The sequence below is a fragment of the Phaseolus vulgaris genome, chromosome 3 (genome assembly GCF_000499845.2).
Source record: "Phaseolus vulgaris cultivar G19833 chromosome 3, P. vulgaris v2.0, whole genome shotgun sequence".
Classification (NCBI taxonomy): Eukaryota; Viridiplantae; Streptophyta; class Magnoliopsida; order Fabales; family Fabaceae; genus Phaseolus; species Phaseolus vulgaris.
In genome coordinates, this window is record NC_023757.2 from 2,423,662 (window position 1) to 2,445,209 (window position 21,548).

The window sequence follows — 21,548 nt, forward strand, 5'->3', positions numbered from 1 at the left end:
CAAGACACTCCTAACTTAATCCAGAGAAAGACATTTGACATACTAAGTAAATATTTCATAAGATCATCCTAATACAAACCATCGGATCTAAACACCAATCAGAAAAGGAAAAAAGCGCAGACTGTGACTTGAATGAAACTCAAGACCAAGTCTTTAGTTGGACCAACGGGAAAACCTCCATACTCTCTCTTATTCCTATGCCTCCAGACCTCATTAACTACTGCAATCCAAATCCCTCTCCAAACCTCATCCACCGAAACCGGCACACTGCTCATCTTAAACTGGAAAAAATTTAACAATGTGACATTATGAAGCACACCCATGCATATCCAACCATACACAACAATGGTTTTACAATAACCAAACAAATATGCACTCGAAGAACAGGTAGAAACTAGTCTCCTATCATAAAATAATCATATATATTATCTCTAAAATATAATTCTTTAATTGACATTTTATTTTCAAATGACTCGTTTACTTTTCATATAACATTTTACAAAAAATATTTTTTTTTCTAAATTTGACGTAATTAAATTCTATTAATTGACGTTTATAATATTTTTCAGTATTTGAAATTAGAAGGAAGTTATTTGACATATTAGAGAATTGTCAAACCTACTTTTTCTGACTAAAATTTATAAAAAATGCATACTTTCATGGACTTCAATTATTTTTTAATATATTTTCTGTTTTATAAGTAAGATTTATTAAAATTTATTATATTCAATGAAACAGAGATTAGAAAGAAAATGTCACAATGTATCATTACCATTCTTCTTTCACATAATAAATAACTTTTAGGTACGGTTGTATTTGATACTATAAAGTGTACCTGTACGTAATTAATACGTACGTATACCTTATGATTTCTTATACTCGTGATAAAACAGAAAATAATAATTGTAGCAGATTTCAATAATAGTTAATTAAAAAAAGCTAAAAAAAAGGACATTATTTAAAATTTACAAAATCAAACAAAAAAAGATTCCTAATAACCAGTGGACTAATAATAAATGAAAGTCAAAATTCAAAGATTAGTTAGGAGGTAGCACATTGAAAAGCAAGATTTAACTTGTAATATTCCAATAGGGTGAGATTAATTTAAACTTTAATGTTGACAAAAAAAAGTGAATAATTATGTTGACTAATACACCAACCTCTGTTTCTCTGTTTTCTTTTATATATATTTTCTGGTGTGAATCACCAATCCTTTATTTTATTACTTATCTACCTATCAAATGTGATGAAATATGTATAAGCGTGACGTCTAGTGGTCCAAATATTTGCTCAATTTTAAACTTTTCCACATAGTAATTTCAATCTTTGTAAATCACAATGTCAGACTTTGCTGCTTATTTTTACATAATTGTTTTCGAATAGATTGAACATTTGGGCTGTATTTTGTTTTATTATTTAATAAGATGATTTTATTTCTATTTATTTTTAAGTAAAACATATACCGAAGTGAAAAAATAAAGTAGTTTATAAATTGATCTTACATAATTCTCAGATAGATTTTCAAGGGATTCACTCTTCAATTTCAGTTAGAAATAAGGTACCTGTAAAAGGTAATTTGATGTTCAAGTTAGAGTTTAGTATATGGTGGTTGAGTAGTGTGATAAATACTAACAAATACATATATTGACATGATCTTGATCAATCTTTTTATAGCGACGACATGAGTCTTTATGCTTGTGGACCTTAGATTAATACAATTTTCATGGTTAATTTTTATATTAGTCTGACATTGTGTACGACTTCCTCTTAATTTGTTCTTAAGGTGTCAAGATGTATTTGTTTAAATATTTAGTTACCTAGACCGAGTGAGTTTTGATACTGTGTAGTACATTTGCCTCCCAAGCTCGAAAGTTTATAATCTTGAAGATGTTTTTGCTATCAGCTTACTTGTGAAATGGTTTGGTGATGTGCTAAGAGCGGTCCAAAAGTGTGTCGATTTTTGGGTCTTGATGAGCCATATGGGGTGGATTCCAGAATGTTCCATGTGTCTGGTGGGAATTCGAGTTTGAATTTTCTTCAGGATTTGAGTGTTTGGAATTGTGATCATCATATATAATGTGATCTAACGACTATGAGATGTCGTGACACCTGGGGTCCTTGAGTTTCGCCACCTATAAATAAAGAACGTTTCTGGAGTGTAGAATTACTCATTTTCTTCGTATTCTGAATAGTGATTAGGTGTTGAGAATTCCCTCAACAGATTTGAACGTGGGATTTGACCGTAGGATTCTACATCCAAATCTTAGTTATTCAACCTTAGAATAGCTGAAATTCACTATATAATAAAAGCACTCAATACATGCAAAACATATACAAGATAGGAAACACAATCAAATCATCTCCTAAATAAAATAAAGGAGGATATGTAAAACTCTTGGAGCACACCAAAATAAAACAATAATTCAACTCCCTTTAAGGTTTTATTCTTAAAAGATACTTCAATAAATTAAGGAATAAATATATATATAAACTAACATTGACCTATACTTTTAAGCGATGATACTATTGGACGTACCAAAATAACAAAGAAATAAAAATTATTTATGTTTAAATTTGAATCAAATATTACACCTAAAAATTAAATACAAAAGTACTAACCTAAAATAGGTTCAATTCATATGGATAGGTGTTATGAATTTAGTCATTTTTAATTTATTAATTAATTTGTGAAGTATATTATAACATTTAAATTACTTTTTTATGAATTTAATATAAGTTATCTAATTAAATGAATCAAATATACTATAAATATAAGATCGAGATGAATTTTATAATTAGAAATTTGTGGTTTATTAAAGGATAATGGAAACTAATAGATTATAAAACCTAAGGCATGGTTATTATTCTTGTAGCATTAAATCAAGAAATAGCTTTTCCTCTTCCCATGTGAATAAAGAACAAATTTAAGTATTTTCTTTAAATATGTTTGAAATAGCCATTTGATATTTTATTAGATTAAATTAAAATATATGACCGTATAAACATTTGATGCGGGTAAAATTCAAGCCATTAATTAGAAAAGTCGAGTTCTAGCAAGAAATAAGAAATATAATTACAATTAAAATAGACCAAAAATAATTTATATAATATTAAATAGTAATAATAACATATCTATGGTGTGCCCAAGAACACGCCACTGACAAAAAGTATGGAAAAGACAAAAAATCAATTTTGCATGCTAAAATTTATTATGGTATGTTAACTCTAAAACTTTGTATATATACGTTTAAGTTCTTTGATATTTTAATGAAAATCCAGGATATCATGATAATAAAAAAATATTACTCTACGAAATAAATAAATAAAAATTTAAAAGTTTTATTTATAAATCATTAAATAAAAATCAATTAATTTTAAAAATAAAAAAATTATTAATTATTATATTAATTAAATCAGATAATAATTTAAAGACTAAAAATTATTAATATTTAAAATTAATTTTTATTATTGATAAATAATTTCTAAATTAATATTTAATTAATTATCAAGGATTTAACCATTAACTTTAAAATCTAAATAATTAATAAATTAAATCAGAAAAACTAATTTAAATAGTGAATTGAAAAAAAATAACATATAGAACATTTGAAAAGGATAAAATCATTTTCTTTCAAAATACAATAATTTCTTAGAAGTGATAACATTTTTTAAAAAATGGAATATAAATAAAAGATTAACTATTTTAAAACATTGCTGTGCAAGTCTTCTGTCGATTAGGAGAAAAATAAAGTAAATAGTGGTACTTCACCTAAATTAGAATAAAATAGTAATAAATCAACAAATAAATAATAAAAAAGCTATCCATGATTTTTTTTTTTTTGTATATTAAGCTATCCTTGATGTAAAAATTCAACCAATACTATTTTTTGGTAAAGTGAATTCCCTTCTCCAAGAAATTTATTAGGGAATCAATGCAAATATATTGAAGAAAACAATTATTTTTATTATTTTAATGGAACTTTCCCGTCAAAGTCTAAGCCAGCTATATATGTTCAATTGGAAGACTAAGAAAATATTTTTTTTAGTCCAAATTCTGACTTTTTTTTTCTGAATTTTCACCTAATGTCAATACTACACGTACGCACACATGTAACCTTCGTTTCAGACAGAACCTGATGTCTGCATGTGATACTGTTTTTTCTGATTTTCACGAAATTTATGAAACAGATAAAACAGAAAATTGGATGTAAGAAGATGGGAAGAGGAGATAATATCTGTGTTTTGTATTTATATTTTCATAAATAGATAATTTATACGGAAGATTTTTTTTATCTATAATTAAGTAAGGAATGCATTAATTAAATTATCTGTAATTAAGTTATTATTAAATTAATTGCATATAATTGAAATACAATATCTCATACAATAATTATATATAATTTGATAATTATTATTTTTTTAATAATTATTATTTTCTTAATAATTATTATTTTCTTAATAATTATTATTTTCTTAATAGTATTTTACATCAATTATAAATCAATTGGGCAACGATTGTTTTGTCATAATAATGGACAACAAGTAGAAAAATCTCATACTGGAAAATTAATATACATCGATCCATATATATATTCCTATCTATGTCACAACAGCAATGTTTTCTATACAGTGGAGTTCAGAATCAGAGCCAAAAATATTTCAGACCCTTTTAAGGATCTGATTTCTCGGGGCTTCAAATTTGATTTACAGGTAGAATCCTTGCAGCCCTCGAGTCAAATATAGAAAACCAAAAACTCCACAAGAAAAGGAATCCATCCAGAAGAAAACAGTGGAAGAATTGAAGAAAAATTGAAGAAAATGAAAGAACTGTTTGTATGTACTCAATTATTAGGTGTTGAATCCAGCACTGCGTTGTGCCTCTTTGAAGGACCTGAAGGTGGCACGAGTCCTTTGGGGAAGAAGTTGAAAACCATGGTGTGGTATGAAAGATCATCACCCTGTTGTTGGTTTCTGTGCTGTCTTCTTTGATTCAGCTTCATGGTTTGGCCTGCTCTTGTTGCATCAGAAGAACCAAGGAGTAGCAAGTAAACAAAGAGAAGAACAAGAGATAGGGTTCTGCATGGAAGATCCATGGAGGGAAAGGCCAAAGGGGTTTTTGATTGTGAAGATGATGTTGTTGTTGTGTTGTGTTTTTGGAGAGAAGTTCAATTTTTGAGTTGGGAGGAAGAGGGGTTTTTATATATGAGTGTGGTTGCATGGGGAACATGGAAAAAGTTAGGCAAATGGGGGGGTGAAGAGTGGGAAATTTGAACAAGAGAAGTGAGGTACACGCTAGAGATGTAGAATATAGAGACTATTGCAATTTTTATTTTTAATGTCAACGCAAAGTTCAGGATAAAATAATGGTTTTTGTGAGAGTATTTGGCGCCGGCTACGCTTGATCTTGGACTTGCAATACCAATTTTCTCACTTGGCTACACGTAAATTTCTTATGGTTTGGTCCACGAAAATTGTTTCCTAGAAAAACACTACGAAGCGTGTCATTGTGAAAAATTGAAAACTTGGCACATGTTTGATCTTTCATAACACCTCATAACGATGATCACACTTATCATAGGTGAAGTTTTTCCCTCTCCTTCAATCCATGAAAATTATGTGTATTTATGAAAGTTAATTAGAAGTTTGTTCGAGATCCCACATCAAATAACTACAAATCTTATTTTATAAGTCGATTTTATAAAATTGAATTAGGTTTAAAATTTCCTTTCTTATATATGGTATTAAGGTCATTTATAGTCTAGTATATCGAGACTTTGTTAGGTTTATCGGACTATTATCAAACCATCCATAAATATATAGTTTCACGTACAAGTTGAAAGTTTCAATATTAAAGATGTGTTGGAGATCCTACATATCATAAAGATAAGAATTAATAAAAATTTGTTGGATTTGTCAACCATTCATTATCGAGTCGGAATACTTATTCAGTTTATTCTTATCCAAGTTTCTAATGGTATGCCATGTTGAAGTTGTTTTTTTCTTTCTCTTCTTTCCTTTTGGTGTTGTGATGAAATCTTAAATCTAGTTTCACACGGAGGAAATTTTGGATTCTAGTACGGCAAGTATGGCTTTATAAAAGGTGATTTTTTTTTTTGAGATGGGGTATATAATTTGATGGCACTAGTGTGTGAAGAAAATGGATAAAATGGGTGTGATAATGGGACAAAGCCAAAACTGTTGAAGCCTATTTGCATTTGCAACTCAAGATCTCCACTTTTGGGAAGATGGAAGAGGCTTTTTCACTGGTGAATGGCATTAATTATTGGCATTTTTATTGTGGGCGAAAAGGAAAGAAAGAAAGAAAGAAAAAAGTGAGAAAAAAATGTAGTTATGGCTGTTCATGATTTGCCAATTTGTGACAATAGTTATGTCATGGCTTCATTATTGGAGCATTTCTTTGTTGCAGAAATTAAACAAATAAGCTTTTTAGGGTTTATTTGTTCAACATCACACCAATTATTTTTGTGGGTATCTTTGCGTGAGACGCTCTAATAAGAAAACACGCAATTTTTGGGCTCCACTCTTCTTCTACATTACTCTTATTCACACCCATAGATTTTTTGCTATCAAAATTATTGTTAATTTTAGAACTCCAAACTTTATAATGATTTGATTTTTCAAAAATATCTCATAATTAAAAAAAATATTTAAAGTGCTTTTAATTTCGACTTCATGGAACACAAATAAAAATTATTTAAAAAAAAAATTAAGTTATGACCAAGATGAGATAAATTAAATTACAAACAAATTATTATAGTGTTTAGGCTATTACGTTTTTAACTACTTTTAGCTGATAACGAATGTTGTTTGATCCAATCATTTTTTCCACCCAATATCACCTATTTTAAAGCAATGATACTTTATATCATTAACCTTTTTAAAAATCTAGGAAGTTAAATTCACTTTCTCAATAAAGATCTTCGAAATTATCTTTTACATATATTTTTCACACATTATTTTCTCAACTAGTTAAAGAAATAGAATTAAAGATACCCATTATCTTTAACTACCATTATTTCATTGTTATCTATGTATATAGATCTTCTTACTTATCTTCTTATTTTTACTTTACTTTATATTTAAATTGAATTAAACAATTAAAATTTTGATATCCCAATTTAAATTGTGCATTGCAAATTAAAAAATTATATATTTAAAACATTTATTTTATGCAACACACAATCTAAGGACTAGTTAAATTAAAAGCAAATATGGATTAAATATTAAATATTTGTCCTTAAAGACATTTATGGTATCCATGAAAAAATCACAATACCCAAGCTAACTCTTTTGTTTATCCAAAGAAGTTAATTTACTTTTGTGCTTTAATTAAGTATATCATTCAATGGTTCTTGCACACAAAAATCTTCAATGGTTGATAAATATTAATTAATAGGTAAGCAATCCCAATCTCAACAAATTAAACACTACATCATTTTGCGTATTATTTTCTTGAAATAGCAATAATTCTAACATTAAAATACACAATATTTGTATTCATAAGTACTTAGAATTAGGTAAGTGTCTACATTTGCGGGACCAGAAATTTTATTTTATTTTCTCTAAAATTTGGTCAAATAAAACATATTCATTAAACAAAAATCTTCAAAGTTTACAATGATTTTTCAACTATTTGTAGATGTGATCTCACTCACCACCAAATGAACTACTTTTTTTTTTCTCTTCAACGTTTTATTATTTAAGTACAAGTAGCCTAACTTCAATTTTAATTCCATACTCTAGTACGGATATCCATGTACAACTTTGACTATTAATTAGGGTTACTATTGTGCAATTTAGGCTTAATATTATTAAAATTTAAAAGTGTGTAAAGAATAAATTGAGTGTAAATTCATTTAGGAGAATATTATATTATAAAAGTAGATTTGAGTATAAAGAAAAGTATGAAAAATGGTCAACGTCATAGATGGCACATATTTTTAACCAAAGAGATGCGTGTGACGGCACTTTAATGGGTTGGTAAGCAATTTTTGAAAAAGAAAAAGAAAGAAAAAGAAAAAGATATTGTATGTGTCAAATCTCAACAATGCCTACGAGTTTCATGCAACTATCTATCCCAATCTTAATATTTATTTCATATTTTTAAGTGTTTAAATTAAACCTAATGATATTGAATTAATCTCGTCTTATTTCAAGAAATTTTTTATTGAATATTTTGAAGATCTCACGTCGATTAGAGACTAAAGTATTTTATTGTATATAAGTTGGTGTATTGCTCATCCCATGAGTTGATTTTATGGAGTTGAGCCGGTTTTATGAAGTTGAGTTAAACTTAAAGTTCATTTCGTAATATGGTATCAGAGTCATTTAAAACATATTTTAGCAAATATTTGTTGGACTTATCAGACCACCCACTATTGGTCCGCATGCTCGGAACGGTGTGTTGGAGATCTCACATTGACTAGAGATTATAGTAGTTCATTGTATATAAGTGGATGCAAACATTACTTTATGAGTTGATTTTATGGGTTGAATTAGGATTAAAGTTCACTTTCGTAATATAATATAAAATATTTTAAATTTTAATTTATTATTTTGTGTATTTTTATAAAAAATAAAGATTAAAAATATTACATGCATTAAAAAATATTTCTTGCCCTAACTCTCTTACCGAAATATTATATTTAAACCTTGACTCTATTCACTTTTTTTCTTTGATGATAAACTCGGATTTTTCTCTAGTTTTTTTATTTTATTTTTTTAAAGAAAAAAATCTTCATAAGACACTGTTCTTGTAGAATTTCAACCACAAACGTAAAGAAACATAAATTCGTAGCTAATGAACTGAATTTTGAATGTCCGTCATAAATGCCTTAACACTTTCTTAATTTTTTTATTTAATTTAAGACTTGATTATTTAACCAACACATGTGATGAATTCTGGTGCACATGAACATCTCTAAATATAATTCTTTAATCAGATAAATATGAACTAAATTAAAATAAAATATTTAATAAATATTTCAACCTTGTATAAAAACAAATAACTTGTGGTGACCTTTCATCCAAAATTAAAAGGTTTGCTTATAAATCATTCACCAAAACCAAAATCCGTTGATATAACTAAGTATTATAAAAATATTATTAAATAAAAATTAACTAATTTAAAAAATAAAAAATAATTAATTGTTACATTGACTAAATTAAATAATATTTTAGATACTAAAAAATTATTAGTTTCTAAATTAATTTATATTATTGATAATAATTTATAAATTAGTATCTAATTAGCTATAAATATTTTTGTTATCAAATTTAAAATCTAAATAAATGATAGTTAAACTTTGTACCTAATTAGATGTCAATTTAAAATCTATTTATTAATAAATATTTTTTTATTATTTATTATCTAATTTAGTTAATATAACAACTAATTATTTTTTTCTAAAATTAATTTTTATTTAATGTTTTTTTAGGAGTGAAGCTATTAACTCATATTAGTAAAAAAAATAAAAAAATTACATCTATTAATGAGAAAAACACATTAGTACCTCATTATTAACTTTGTATTGTTTTACACATTGCAAAGTTAAATCCCCAAATATTATACACTTAACCATAATTAAATAGGTAATTAGAGTGAGATTGAACTTAATTGTTTTAAGTAAAATGGTGATTGAAAATGATGAGTCAATGATTTTCACTGTTGGTGAGTCTTTGATATGTTCAAATCAATTCTTGATGTGAGCTTTCATTATAACTTGCAATAACTAACTCACTAAAAATAATATATTCTACAAGTCATTCTTAACATTTCATAGACATTTAATAAATTGTTATTACTAAAAAAAACAAACATATTGCATATATACATTTTTTAATAATGATTTTATCTAATTTTATTTCTTAAATCTACCTTTTATTCTTCTTGTTATTACACTACAAGAAAATCATGAAATAGAAACCAATTTTTAGATACCAAAATAATTAGTTACAATAGAAACTAAAATAGAAATCATTTTAGAAACTAAAAAAAAATTGGTTTTTAAATTAGTTTCTATTATTTTTTATTATTATTAAATAGTTTCTAAATTGGTATCTAATTAGCAACTAAGGTTACTATTGCAACTAATTATTTTGGTTTCTAGAAATTAGTTTCTATTTCATGATTTTTTTAGTGTTATTTTACTCTTTTGAAGCAGAATGATTCTTAATATTCTCTATAGTTTTTTTTTTCTTTAATAAAATGTGAAAGTAAATTGTACATACAGTATTTTTTTTTTAATTATAATTGCTACCTTGAAATTTAAAATCAAAATATCTTTTTTTATATACTGGCACTAATACTCTTGTATTTTTTTAATTTATATATAATTTTGACTTTCACGAACAATATTTTAAATTTTTAGTTAGATCTATTTATATCTCTCATTGAAAATATCACTAAAATAATAATTAATTAATATCAATGAATTTAAATTATATTTTATAATTAAAAAATTATTAATATAAAATAATTTTTATTATTAATAAAAATTTATAAAATAGTTTATAAATTGATATCTAATATTAGATAACAAAGTTTTAGTTACTAACTAATTTAGATTCTAAATTAATCTTTAATGACTAATTTAAAATTTAAAGTAATTAATAACTAAAATTTTAATAACAAATAATATTAGATACCAATTTAAATATTAATTTATAATTTTTTATTAATAATATAAATTATTTTAAATACTAATAAATAATAGTTAAAACCTTAGTAGTTAATGTTAGATAAGTTTAAATATTAATTTATAAATTTTTATTAATAATATAAATTATTTTAAATATTAATAATTATTTAGTTTATAAAATAATATTTAACTTAGTTAATTTAGTTAATATAGTAATTAATTATCATTAATTTTTCAATTTAATATTTTCTAGGTATATCATTGTATTAGGTTAAAGTCTACAAATCTTTTTGTTCTTTACTGTTATACCAATGTTTAATTGTAGTTTCTTTATGATTTTAGTCATGGTTAAAAAAAAAAAAACATACAATGAGTTATTACTATAAGTTGTTGAAATGTCTCAGTTATGTAAAATTTCATTTAATATAAATTTATAAATATAACATGTGAGAAAAACAAAAGTAACAAAAATGATAGTGATAGTTTTGAATGACATGAATGATTTATGCAACTACAAATATGTTTTATGATTAGAATTGTGAGAATGAATTAGTGATGTTTATGTGATATATATAGTTTGCATTTATTGGACTGTGCAAGCATATTGGGGTTAGATTTTTTGAAGAACTTTTGTTGAATAATTTAGAAGATACATTCGATGTGGTCAAGAAATGAAGAGAAACGTGGGATGATAGATGATCATCATGTCGTGCAATTTCCTCTCTACGAGGTTGGGTTGGGTGGGAAATAGTCACATACTAAGGGATTTTCAAACCATTTTCTAATGCAATAATTCACATGCTAAATCTCAAATATTTTGCTTCTATATCAACCTGACACATTTTTCTTAAATGGTGTGTAAATGAGTGTAAGATATTTGTATCGTACAACGACACTCGCATAACACTTGTATGATACGTATTCGTGAAGTGTCTAATTCAAAAAGTATTTGTTGGATTTTTGACAATTCTAGTACGGTTATAACATAATTTTATAAAGAAAAAATACATTGATTTTTTAAAAACTCAAACTTATTGTATAAATTTTTATTATGATTATAAAAATAAGAAACAAATCTTTTTAAACCAATCATAAAAAAACATCGTTTTGCTATAAAAAAAACAATTTGGAAGATACTTGTGTACATAAATCTTTGTTGTCAATTTATATAATTCATAATTATATAATATATAGATATGTGTCTCCGTGTCCTACATTTTAAAGATTATACGTATCTTTGTGTCCATGTCCGCATCGTATCAGCGTACATGTCAATGTATGTGCTACATATCTTCTACCTTTTTTTAGACTAGATTTTGACCTTCTACAATTATAATTTATTTTGTTTTATAATTTGTGCTTTTCATCTTCCTATATTTTTCTTCATTATTTTAGTTTTTATAATTATTAACCATTATTAGCTGTGAGAAGTATATAAATTTAGAAGGCATTATAGTAAAAAAAATCCTTAATGAAATGACATATTATTTTGTGTTTTGTAATTCATCTTATGTTCGTCTCAATCAAACAGTTATGAGATTTGAAAAAGTTGCATATCCTCATTGTAAAAATAATTTGGTATTATCACTTTGTTATGTATTTTTTTTTCTTTCATATAAATTCACATTTCATATAAATTCACATTAAAGATTCATGAAAAAAAAATAATATACAATTAACTTAAATATGTTAAATGTCTTTAATGTTAATTTTATTTTTAATATTTGATTTTGTTAGATATTTAGCGATTCATCTCTATTGAAGGAGGAAGTGTTACAAGAGTTTGGAATTAATGGGCATCATTATTTTTGTGATAGGGTGTTGCAGTGTGTGATTTGGTTCTTATAGTGTTTAAGAATAGTTTTTGTTCTTTTTACAAAAGAATTTTGTTGCTCTAGTGAATTTTATCTTGGTGTGAAGTGGGACTAGATATAGGTATGTTGTGAGTGAACAAGTGTAAATTTTTGGTTTTCTTTAAGCTTTCTTTATCAGTGCACTTTAATTTTTCTAGATAATTACCTGTATTGGTTTAATCAATCGATTGTTTTTAAAATCAATCATTTGTTTTTGTTATCTACAAATTTGTTTGTTTTTCTGAATTAAACAAATTTTGAATTACATAATTCGGAAGCCTTTTTTCAAATGCATGATTAGTTTCTGGATTACATAATTTGTAAGTCTTTTTTACCTTATGAATTACGTAATCTGGAAGTCTTTTTTCATATGCGTTTCCAGATTACATAATTCGGAAGCTACTCTAAAATCCATACTTTTGGATTATATAATTCAGAATACCCTTTTTTAAAAATATATTTTGAATTACGTAATCTGTAAGTTATTTCTGGATTCGAGATTAACTTCCGGATTATGTAATCCAGAATATGAAAGTGGCAGAAGAAGGATAAAAACGTATTTTCATGTTTTGTATAGGTGCCAAAAAAACAATTAGAAAGGACTCTGTTGGCTTATTCTTTTTATTAGTAATGACACTTCTTTTCCTAAAATCCAATAACACTTAACTCCTTTTACACACTTTTATAACTTATTCTACTTGTAAACTAATCAGTTAAAATAGGAGAATTATATTTTTATTTTTCACCTTTTTATTTAATTTTATTTAAATAATTATTGGATTTTATTTTTCACATTTAAATCAATATTTTATTTATTCTTTTGTGTTAATCGTTCAACAGTCTTGAACTTGTACTAAAGAAAAAATTAAAATTTCAAAAAGAGAATTAAACACATTATACTACTAATTCAAACAAAGTTCATTATAAATTTGATAATTATAATTCAAATACTTAATTCTATTAAGATTTTAGTGTGTTGCAAAAAATTAACTTATTACTCAACCAGAAACATAATTATGATTATTAAAGTATTTAGAGGTCAAATTTGGAGAAATTTAAAGTTTATACATAATTATAAGTTTGAAAAGATGAATAGCCAAAAATAATAAGACATATAAATCCAAGTTCACTTTTCTTTCTCCCACCACTTATACTTCAACAAATATTCATCATTTTCCAAATATCATATATTTTAAAGACAAATTGTTTGCATGGAAGAAAAACTTAACTTATTCATAGTTTTTTAATATTTTGATTTATCTTAGCTTTATTTTATGATTAATAATTGTGTTTATGTAAATGTTATTAGTCAATAATAGTATAGAAGGATAACAAAATTTAGAATCTGGGAAAGAGGAACATACTTATTGATATTACAAATTGTAAATATTTTTGTATTTAAATTTTATGATTTTTAAATTATGTGTCTCATTTTTTAAAAATTACGTGTTACACTAATGATGTTATTTTTATATAATTATATTTATTTTAAAATACGATTTTTTAATATGAATCAAAGTAGATACATCACCGTACATATTAAAAGTTTACCTAATTTTTTAAACTTAAAATAATTATATTAAATATTTTAAAAATATATGATTTTTTATTTGGATTTTTTTTATTGGAAAATTATTATTTACATATTTCTAAAATACTAATTAAATACAATATAAAAAGTAGATATTTTAAAGTTATAAAGATTATTAGAGAAGTAGTCACATAAGCTATTGGGTAAAAAAGAAAAAAGCCCAAAGCATTGTTGGGTTAAGTTTAGAAAGCCTGGCCCATTAAGAAGGAAACGCTGCGTTTTAGAAGGGGGTACATAAGAATTAGGGTTTTGCTTGACGAGGGTGAGCAGAAGCGCAGAAGAAGCAAAAGCGCAGAAGAAGCAGAAGGAAAAAGAGAAGCAATGGCGCCGAAGAAGCCAAGAAGCACGTCGAGGAACCCTGAACTCATCAGGGGTATTGGGAAGTACTCGAGGTCCCAGATGTACCACAAGAGGGGCATCTGGGCCATCAAGGCAAAAAATGGCGGCGCTTTCCCTCGCCACGCCCCCACGCCCAAACCCGACGCCCCGGCCCAGAAGCCTCCCAAGTTTTACCCCGCCGACGATGTCAAGAAGCCTCTCGTCAACAAGCATAAGCCCAAGCCCGCTAAACTCAGGTACTTTCCTCCTCCCTCTTATCTGTTTGATGCTTTGATTTGTTTGGTATGATGTATTTTTATGTTTCCCTAATTTATTGTTGTTAGAAAATGTGGAACAAAAGAAGGGTTTTTAGACTTTAGATGCAATGAGATTCAAATTGAACCTATTGTGCTTGTGTGTGTTTTAGTGTTTTGATTTGTTAACTATGATGAGTTTTAAATTCTTCTGTGGTTCTAAATGTTAAAAGTCAAATATATTTTTTGAGATTTAGTGGTCTCGTGTGTGGAATGTATGGAAAAATATTAATCTGTGTTTTTTTTTTGTCTAATGATGAAATCATCCGTTTTAATTATATAAAAGTTCTCATTATTATGGGTTTTAATTTTTGTTTATTGTTTTGCCAATTGATTGATGTGCTTTGATATTCTGGGCTTGTGTTTTTGTTTTTTCGTTGAATGATAAAATGAACTCTTTTCAAGTATATAAGATATCCCACTGTAAGATATCCCACAGTAAGAGTTTTAATGGTGCATTTTGTTTTGTTATTTGAGTCCTTATATAAAAGAAATCCCATTGTAATAGTTTTAATGGTGCATTTTTTGTTGTTATTATGAGTCTTTATATTTGGTGTTTTTCCTCCTCAGGGCTAGCGTTACTCCAGGAACAGTGTTGATCCTACTTGCTGGGAGGTTCAAGGGAAAGAGGGTTGTTTTTCTGAAGCAGCTTCCATCTGGTTTGCTTCTTGTAACAGGTGTGTGGTATTTGTGATGAGATTAATTTATGATAAACTAGTTCTTTACATGATAAGATTTGTTGGTAATCAATTTATCACTCTGTTGTGGTCATTGTACTCCAATGAGTTTATCTGGTTGCTATAGTTTCTCACTTCTGAAACGTAATTGAGTTACAAGGGTTCCTTCTATATGTTGTGGTCTGTTCTTCAACATGCTCAGTTCTGTTTTGTATTATATAATATTTTGGTTACAGTTATATGCTTCCCTTCAATTATTGGTTCTTGCATGTGATTTCTACCAATTGAAATGGGATATTTAATGTCTTTGCGTTTTTTAGGTCCCTTTAAGATCAACGGTGTTCCTCTAAGAAGGGTGAACCAATCATATGTCATTGGTACATCCACAAAAGTGGACATCTCTGGTGTTAATGTGGATAGATTTGATGACAAGTACTTTGCCAAGGATGCCAAGAAGAAGAAAACTAAGGGAGAAGGCGAGTTCTTTGAGGCAGAGAAGGAGGTTGGTCAATAATTAAATTTTAACTTGTCCCTTCTTATTTTGAGCTGCTTATGCGATGCTGATCTTTATTATAATTTATGCATTGTAGGAGAAAAATACTCTTCCCCAAGAGAAGAAAGATGACCAGAAAACCGTGGATTCTGCTTTGTTAAAGGCAATTGAGAGTGTTCAAGACCTGAAGTCTTACTTGGGTGCTAGGTTTTCTTTGAAGGCAGGAATGAAACCCCATGAACTAGTCTTCTAGACTACATAAATTATTAACCTCATTCTGTTTTGTTGAGCCTTTTCTTCCCAATAGTTGCACTGTCCTTTGTACTTTATTATTGTTGAAGTTTTTTCTATCAGTTTTGGTTCTAGTTGTTTTATACATTATCTTAGTATGCGTTTTTGTTTCTACCCATGGTGCTATCGTGCGTATCTAGTGGACATGCAAAGAGAATTTGTTATTCTGTTGCAGTGGATAAACTCACGTTATTTTATGTTAAAATGCGTTTAATCTTTGTTCTTTTTATCATAGTTTGTGTTAATCCTCGAACACTGAAATCGATGAATTACTTTACCATTTAAAATAAGTCATTTTTATGTTTAAATATAGCTGTAGGAAACGATTTTAACTAAAACAATTGTTGGAGGGTCTTGATTTAAAGAGCTAAACAGGTTGTGTTATAAATACAGCTAATCAGTGTGCATGTATTATAAATACAACTGATATTGTTATTACGTTATTTGTGTACGTATCATTGATATTGAGTTGGTAAGTTTACAGAAGTATTAGACTATACAGTTTGAGTTTTGTTTCATAAGTAAAATTCAGAGATGCTAATCTGAATCAGGGATCTAACTTTGTGAAATAAGAATAATGATCTTGAATAGCAGATATTCCGTAACTTAAAACATTAAAAATAAAATTCCACGAAATGAATAAAATGCAGACTGAACTCTTTGCTATGCATCACAACATGCTATCTGTTCTAGCTGGAAGCCTCTTGAAGAAGTTGATGGGTGCAGAAGGAAGTTTGCTACGAAACTTTGGATGCCTTAGATAGTACACAACTACTTTTGGTGGTGTTGCATACAGAACCACAGTTGAACACAAACTGAACACTACGAAGAGGCTGGTGGCTCTGGTGTCTCTCCAACTCAGTAGAGAATGAAACCTCTCCCTGCATTGCTATGTCTGCAACAACTGTTTGGATCCTTCCTGCAACAAATGTGTCAAACTCTTCATCAAGTTCATCAGGGTGAACTGTTTCTGCCCATGAGAGTTTTGTGTCCATATGGGGTGGGTTTCTTGGCCTAAACCTATAGTTCCACAGGCCAATCAAGAACATGTAGAGAAACAAAGTTGGAAGTATCAATTCAAGGTAGCAAATTAGTATTAGGAAGAGAATGTGAACTAGGACGCATGTGAAGGGGCTCTTCCAATTGCAAACTTGGCTAAACCACTTGCCCATTGTTATGATGCCACAGAAAAGTGACATGATGCGGAAGAAGTTGGCTTCCTCATGCTCCACGTATTGGAATCAACATCCAACATGAACTCCACCAACTCCTTCCTGAGGGGAGGTTCAGCTCTTTCAAGCCTCCCGGCCACAATGTTCATGGCTTGGTACCTCAAACTCTCTATTTGGTTAACTGTGAAAGGGCGCAACTAATGCATCTTTGGAAGCAAGGGTTGGCCATAAATGTAAATCATGTTAGCCAGTGAGAGGCTAGTGAACCTCACGGCTAGCTGAAGCTCACCCATTTTCTTAACACTGTGTGTGTGCAAAACAAGAAGTGGATAACTACGAGTGTATATCCTTTGAGCTTCAAGTGTTGAGAGTCTAATTCTTACCATTCCAATTCTTGAATCCCTGGCCACAGTGCTTGCAGTGGCTTTTTCACCCCCACCTAAATGGCAGTTGTCAAAAACACCAAGCGTTATTACACAGCAAGGATCATAAACCTCCTATGTGTATTGTTCATTCCATTTTGGACTATGAGTGTCAACAATTGTTCTGGTTCTGACCCATTTTTGACCGTACTTGGCAACACAGTATGCATCTGTGCTGCCATGGTCAACCCTCATCTTCATTGGGAGGAGTCCTTGTGCTCCTAAGATGCCTACTTCAAGTACCCCAATAGGCTGCTTCCATAGCTGTCTAGCTGTTGGTCTTTGGTCACTTGAGTACAAAGTGGACTCATCAAGGACGTGGTATCCACCTTCAAGGCAAATTCTTAGGTGAATCCGGCTTGAAAATTTAAGCTCATTTCTCCTATCAGCTTCCATCATTCCAAAACCAAACTTCTCAAGATTGAACCAGCGCGAATGAACTAGCCTGTGGTCTAGCCGCTTCTCAAAGAGGGTCAGTGGCAAGATCATCTTCCCAAGTACTTCATCTTTTTAAGGGTGAACACGATCCTCCACAGCGATTGTCAACTTTTCCTCAAATGGTTCAGCCGCCACAAAGACCAAATCTTCATTCCAAAGTGGTGTGGTTGTGCTAGTTGGACATATCTTGGTCTTCAGCACCTGGCTCCCTATCTGCACCTTGACAAAAACCTCTGGCAGCCGGTTTCTGTCACTTGGTATCACATCTTGTGCTTCAATGACATTCACCCTGAGATACCACAGTTTTGCTGACAAATAAACCTTTGATCTGGCATTGAAAACACCCTCTACATACACAGTGGCAGCATCAGAATGCCAAGCCTCTGAGAAGGCCTCATCGGCTTCTTGAGTTCCCATCCACTCAGCAAGCATGATGTCACCTCCTCGTCGATCCTCGAGTCTGTACCACTGAGGAGCCAGTGGACTTTTCTGGGGAACTCTGGTTGGAACCTCATTGAGATCAAATGCCACCCTTCCAATACAATCATCTCTTCCGAACATTTCTTTGTCTTTCACTATGACTTCCAAAACAGAAGATTGAATTCTGTCTTTGGAGAAAGCGTAGACTTGGTTCCATTATGGATTTGTTTTATTCTCTTGATTTGTTCTCCCTTTGTAGTTCCCCAGCTTCACTTCCACGTAAGAATCACAGCTTGAGGTAAGAGTGCTGCGATGAAGATCCTTGGCTTTCACTACCCTAACATACAGATAGAACATCTGCTCAACAAGGTCATGTGTGCTTGTGAATCTTTCACCACCAGTCATCCACCCTCTTCTGGCATTTGGCCACCGCTCCCCCCCAAGCTGTGGATCGGTCTCCCTCAGATTGTAGTCTTCATCTTGCCCACTAGGATGAACTTGAGGACCAACTGAGTGCATTGTGGCTGGACCACCTCTTTGTCTTCTCTTTATTGGAATCATTGGCGAATGCTGCTTGGTGTTTGTGTAGTTGTTGTGTTATCTGTAGGACAGGCTCTATGGTTTCTTTTAGATCTTGACCAGTATCAATGCCACTAGATTGCTGCTGAGTTTACTTTCTCTGCTCCTTTTGTGATTGATTTTGGGGTGTGCTCTTTGTGATCAACTTTTGATGTTATGTCAGCAAGGTCAATATTTTCTGTGATTGGGGATGGACAATCAGGAAGATTGGTAGTGTTGGATTTGCATTCTTGTACTTTTGGTGAAGTTGGAGATGACAGGTTTTCTAATTCTGAAGTAGGAAAGCTAGAAGGAGCATTGAGATTGGACTTCAATAGTTTGGTGATGGTAAGGTTTTGTTGCATCCAAATGGAATAACAGTTTCTGATTCCAAGTGGGGTTCAGGTTCTTTTGGACTATTCTGGTTCTTTTTAATTGGTTTTCAAACTCTACTTCAACAAATGTACTTGTGATCTCTCACTGTGTTTGGGTATAAGATCATGAGCATCAATGATCTCCACTGCCTCCTTCATATCCTATTCTTCCTTGTAGCTATGCCACAGCAAGCTAAAGCTTATATGGCTGTCCACAAGTAACCCAATATTCGATTCTGAAGCAACCAAATCCTACTTAAGAAGGCAAAAGATGGAAGAAAACACAGTGGTGGTGGTTGTCTCACTTTCCTACACAATAGAACTCCTCACACTACCTTGGTTTAAGAAAGGAATAATCTGATGAAGAAGTTGCATGAACTTTAGTAGTAGTAATCTAAATATGAAAAAAAAAACAGAAAATAATGGACAAAAAGCCTCTTGTTAACTCACATTACATATTTTCTGTATGGAGGTTGTAATTATTAGTTTTATCTTAGTGATTATAAAACATGAGAATTGTTACTTGGTATGAAACATGAAAGGCTAAATAGTAAATAGCAAATAGTTTAATTTGTTTTTACTAGGTTTGTGTGAAGGTGATGTAATAACTTAATTTGAAAGGATCAGTTCTTTCTTCAATGTGCAGCAATGTGAAAGAGGAGGAAAAGTGAGTAAAACAGGATGTGAAAGGCAGATTTGAAGCAACAAGAAAGCAAAGGTGGCTTTGCTCAAGTGCTTGTGCTGTGACATTGCTCAAAGATGTTTGCCTTGTGCTGTATTAACCCTTTAAGAATGTATATTATAATTTCTCTCTTCCATCTTCACATGCTTATGTTTTTAAATTTTCATATTTTACCTTGCCAACTCAATCCTTGTCAAAAGTTGTTCATAGGTGCTTTGGTGTTAACATTTTAGGATGGACAAAGACGAAGGGTGATGCAACAGTTAACAAAAAAGATGAATATGAAACTTCAAACATAGAAGAAACCAAAAACACACTCTAGAGTTTTACCAGTGTTTGAATCAATTCACGTAAACTTTTGGGTTTTTGACCATATGCACAAATCGTTCCAATTTGACATGACTTTGCCATGTCATACTGAAGTCGTGACAACTTGGCACGACTTCTGCCACGTCATATTTTTATTTTTTTAATTTTATTGTTTATATATTGGGTAGTAAGTTATGTAATGTTAAAAATTAATTTGATAAATAATTTTCTAAGAGTGTTAGTTTTAAGGAACAAAAAATTGGATAATCGGATCATGTCTGACGCCATTAAATATCAAAATATCAAAAAAATTGCATACATGAGACATTAAATATCAAAATATACTTTTTGGCCAGTGGGAAACCATGTCCGACGACAATGTCCTCAGGAATTAATCACTCAAAGTTTGAATAAGCTGATTATCCAAACATGATCCATATATGATTATCTAATGTTTTGTTCCTTAAAACTAACACTCTTAGACACTTATGTATCAAATTAATTTTTAACATTACATAACTTACTACCAAATATATAAACAATAAAATTTTTAAAAAAATAAAAATATGACATGGCAGAACATGGCAGAAGTTGTGTCTAATTGGGACAATTTGTGCATATGAAGTCGTGCCGAATTGACACGACTTGCCTAAGTTTGTAATTTTTTTTAAACGGACCCCATTTTAGTAAAAAAAAAAAAAAAACCCCTCATGATCAAAATCCCTAAACTTTTTGATAAGAAAACAAAGTTGATGCATTGGCAATGATATGATTTTTATAGTTCTGGCTAAGATACATAAGTCACTTTATGAAGTTGTTCGTTATTTGCTGAAATGAATATTTGCCTTGAGATTAGAAAGTTTTCCTAATTACGGAATTTATCACAAGTGCAAATGTGACTAGATTGAACTCTGTTCTTGGAAATCACTATTTAATTGGGATACACTAGTAAAGGTTTTAATATTATCATATAAT

The 21,548-nt window shown here is 29.4% G+C and overlaps 1 protein-coding gene and 1 pseudogene across 1 annotated transcript; one reads left to right on the forward strand and one right to left on the reverse strand.

Moving 5' to 3' along the window:
• The first annotated feature begins 14,338 nt into the window (after nt 1-14,338).
• On the forward strand, nt 14,339-16,427 carry LOC137806224 (large ribosomal subunit protein eL6-like). Its single transcript, XM_068606218.1, has 4 exons — nt 14,339-14,680; nt 15,308-15,414; nt 15,735-15,916; nt 16,005-16,427. The coding sequence occupies exons 1-4, from the start codon at nt 14,427-14,429 to the stop codon at nt 16,158-16,160; spliced, it is 699 nt and encodes a 232-aa protein (XP_068462319.1). The 5' UTR covers nt 14,339-14,426; the 3' UTR covers nt 16,161-16,427.
• Nucleotides 16,428-16,737: 310 nt separating this feature from the next.
• Nucleotides 16,738-19,343, reverse strand: LOC137806223 (FT-interacting protein 1-like; annotated as a pseudogene).
• Nucleotides 19,344-21,548: the final 2,205 nt, after the last annotated feature.

What these genes read in the sequence shown, in the direction of transcription:
- LOC137806224 (XM_068606218.1), top strand. Translation starts at nt 14,427, where the DNA reads ATGGCGCCGAAGAAGCCAAGAAGCACGTCGAGGAACCCTGAACTCATC. An exon ending in CCCAAGCCCGCTAAACTCAG is followed by an intron (nt 14,681 to 15,307) that starts GTACTTTCCTCC and finishes TTTCCTCCTCAG; the next exon opens with GGCTAGCGTTACTCCAGGAA. An exon ending in TGGTTTGCTTCTTGTAACAG is followed by an intron (nt 15,415 to 15,734) that starts GTGTGTGGTATT and finishes TGCGTTTTTTAG; the next exon opens with GTCCCTTTAAGATCAACGGT.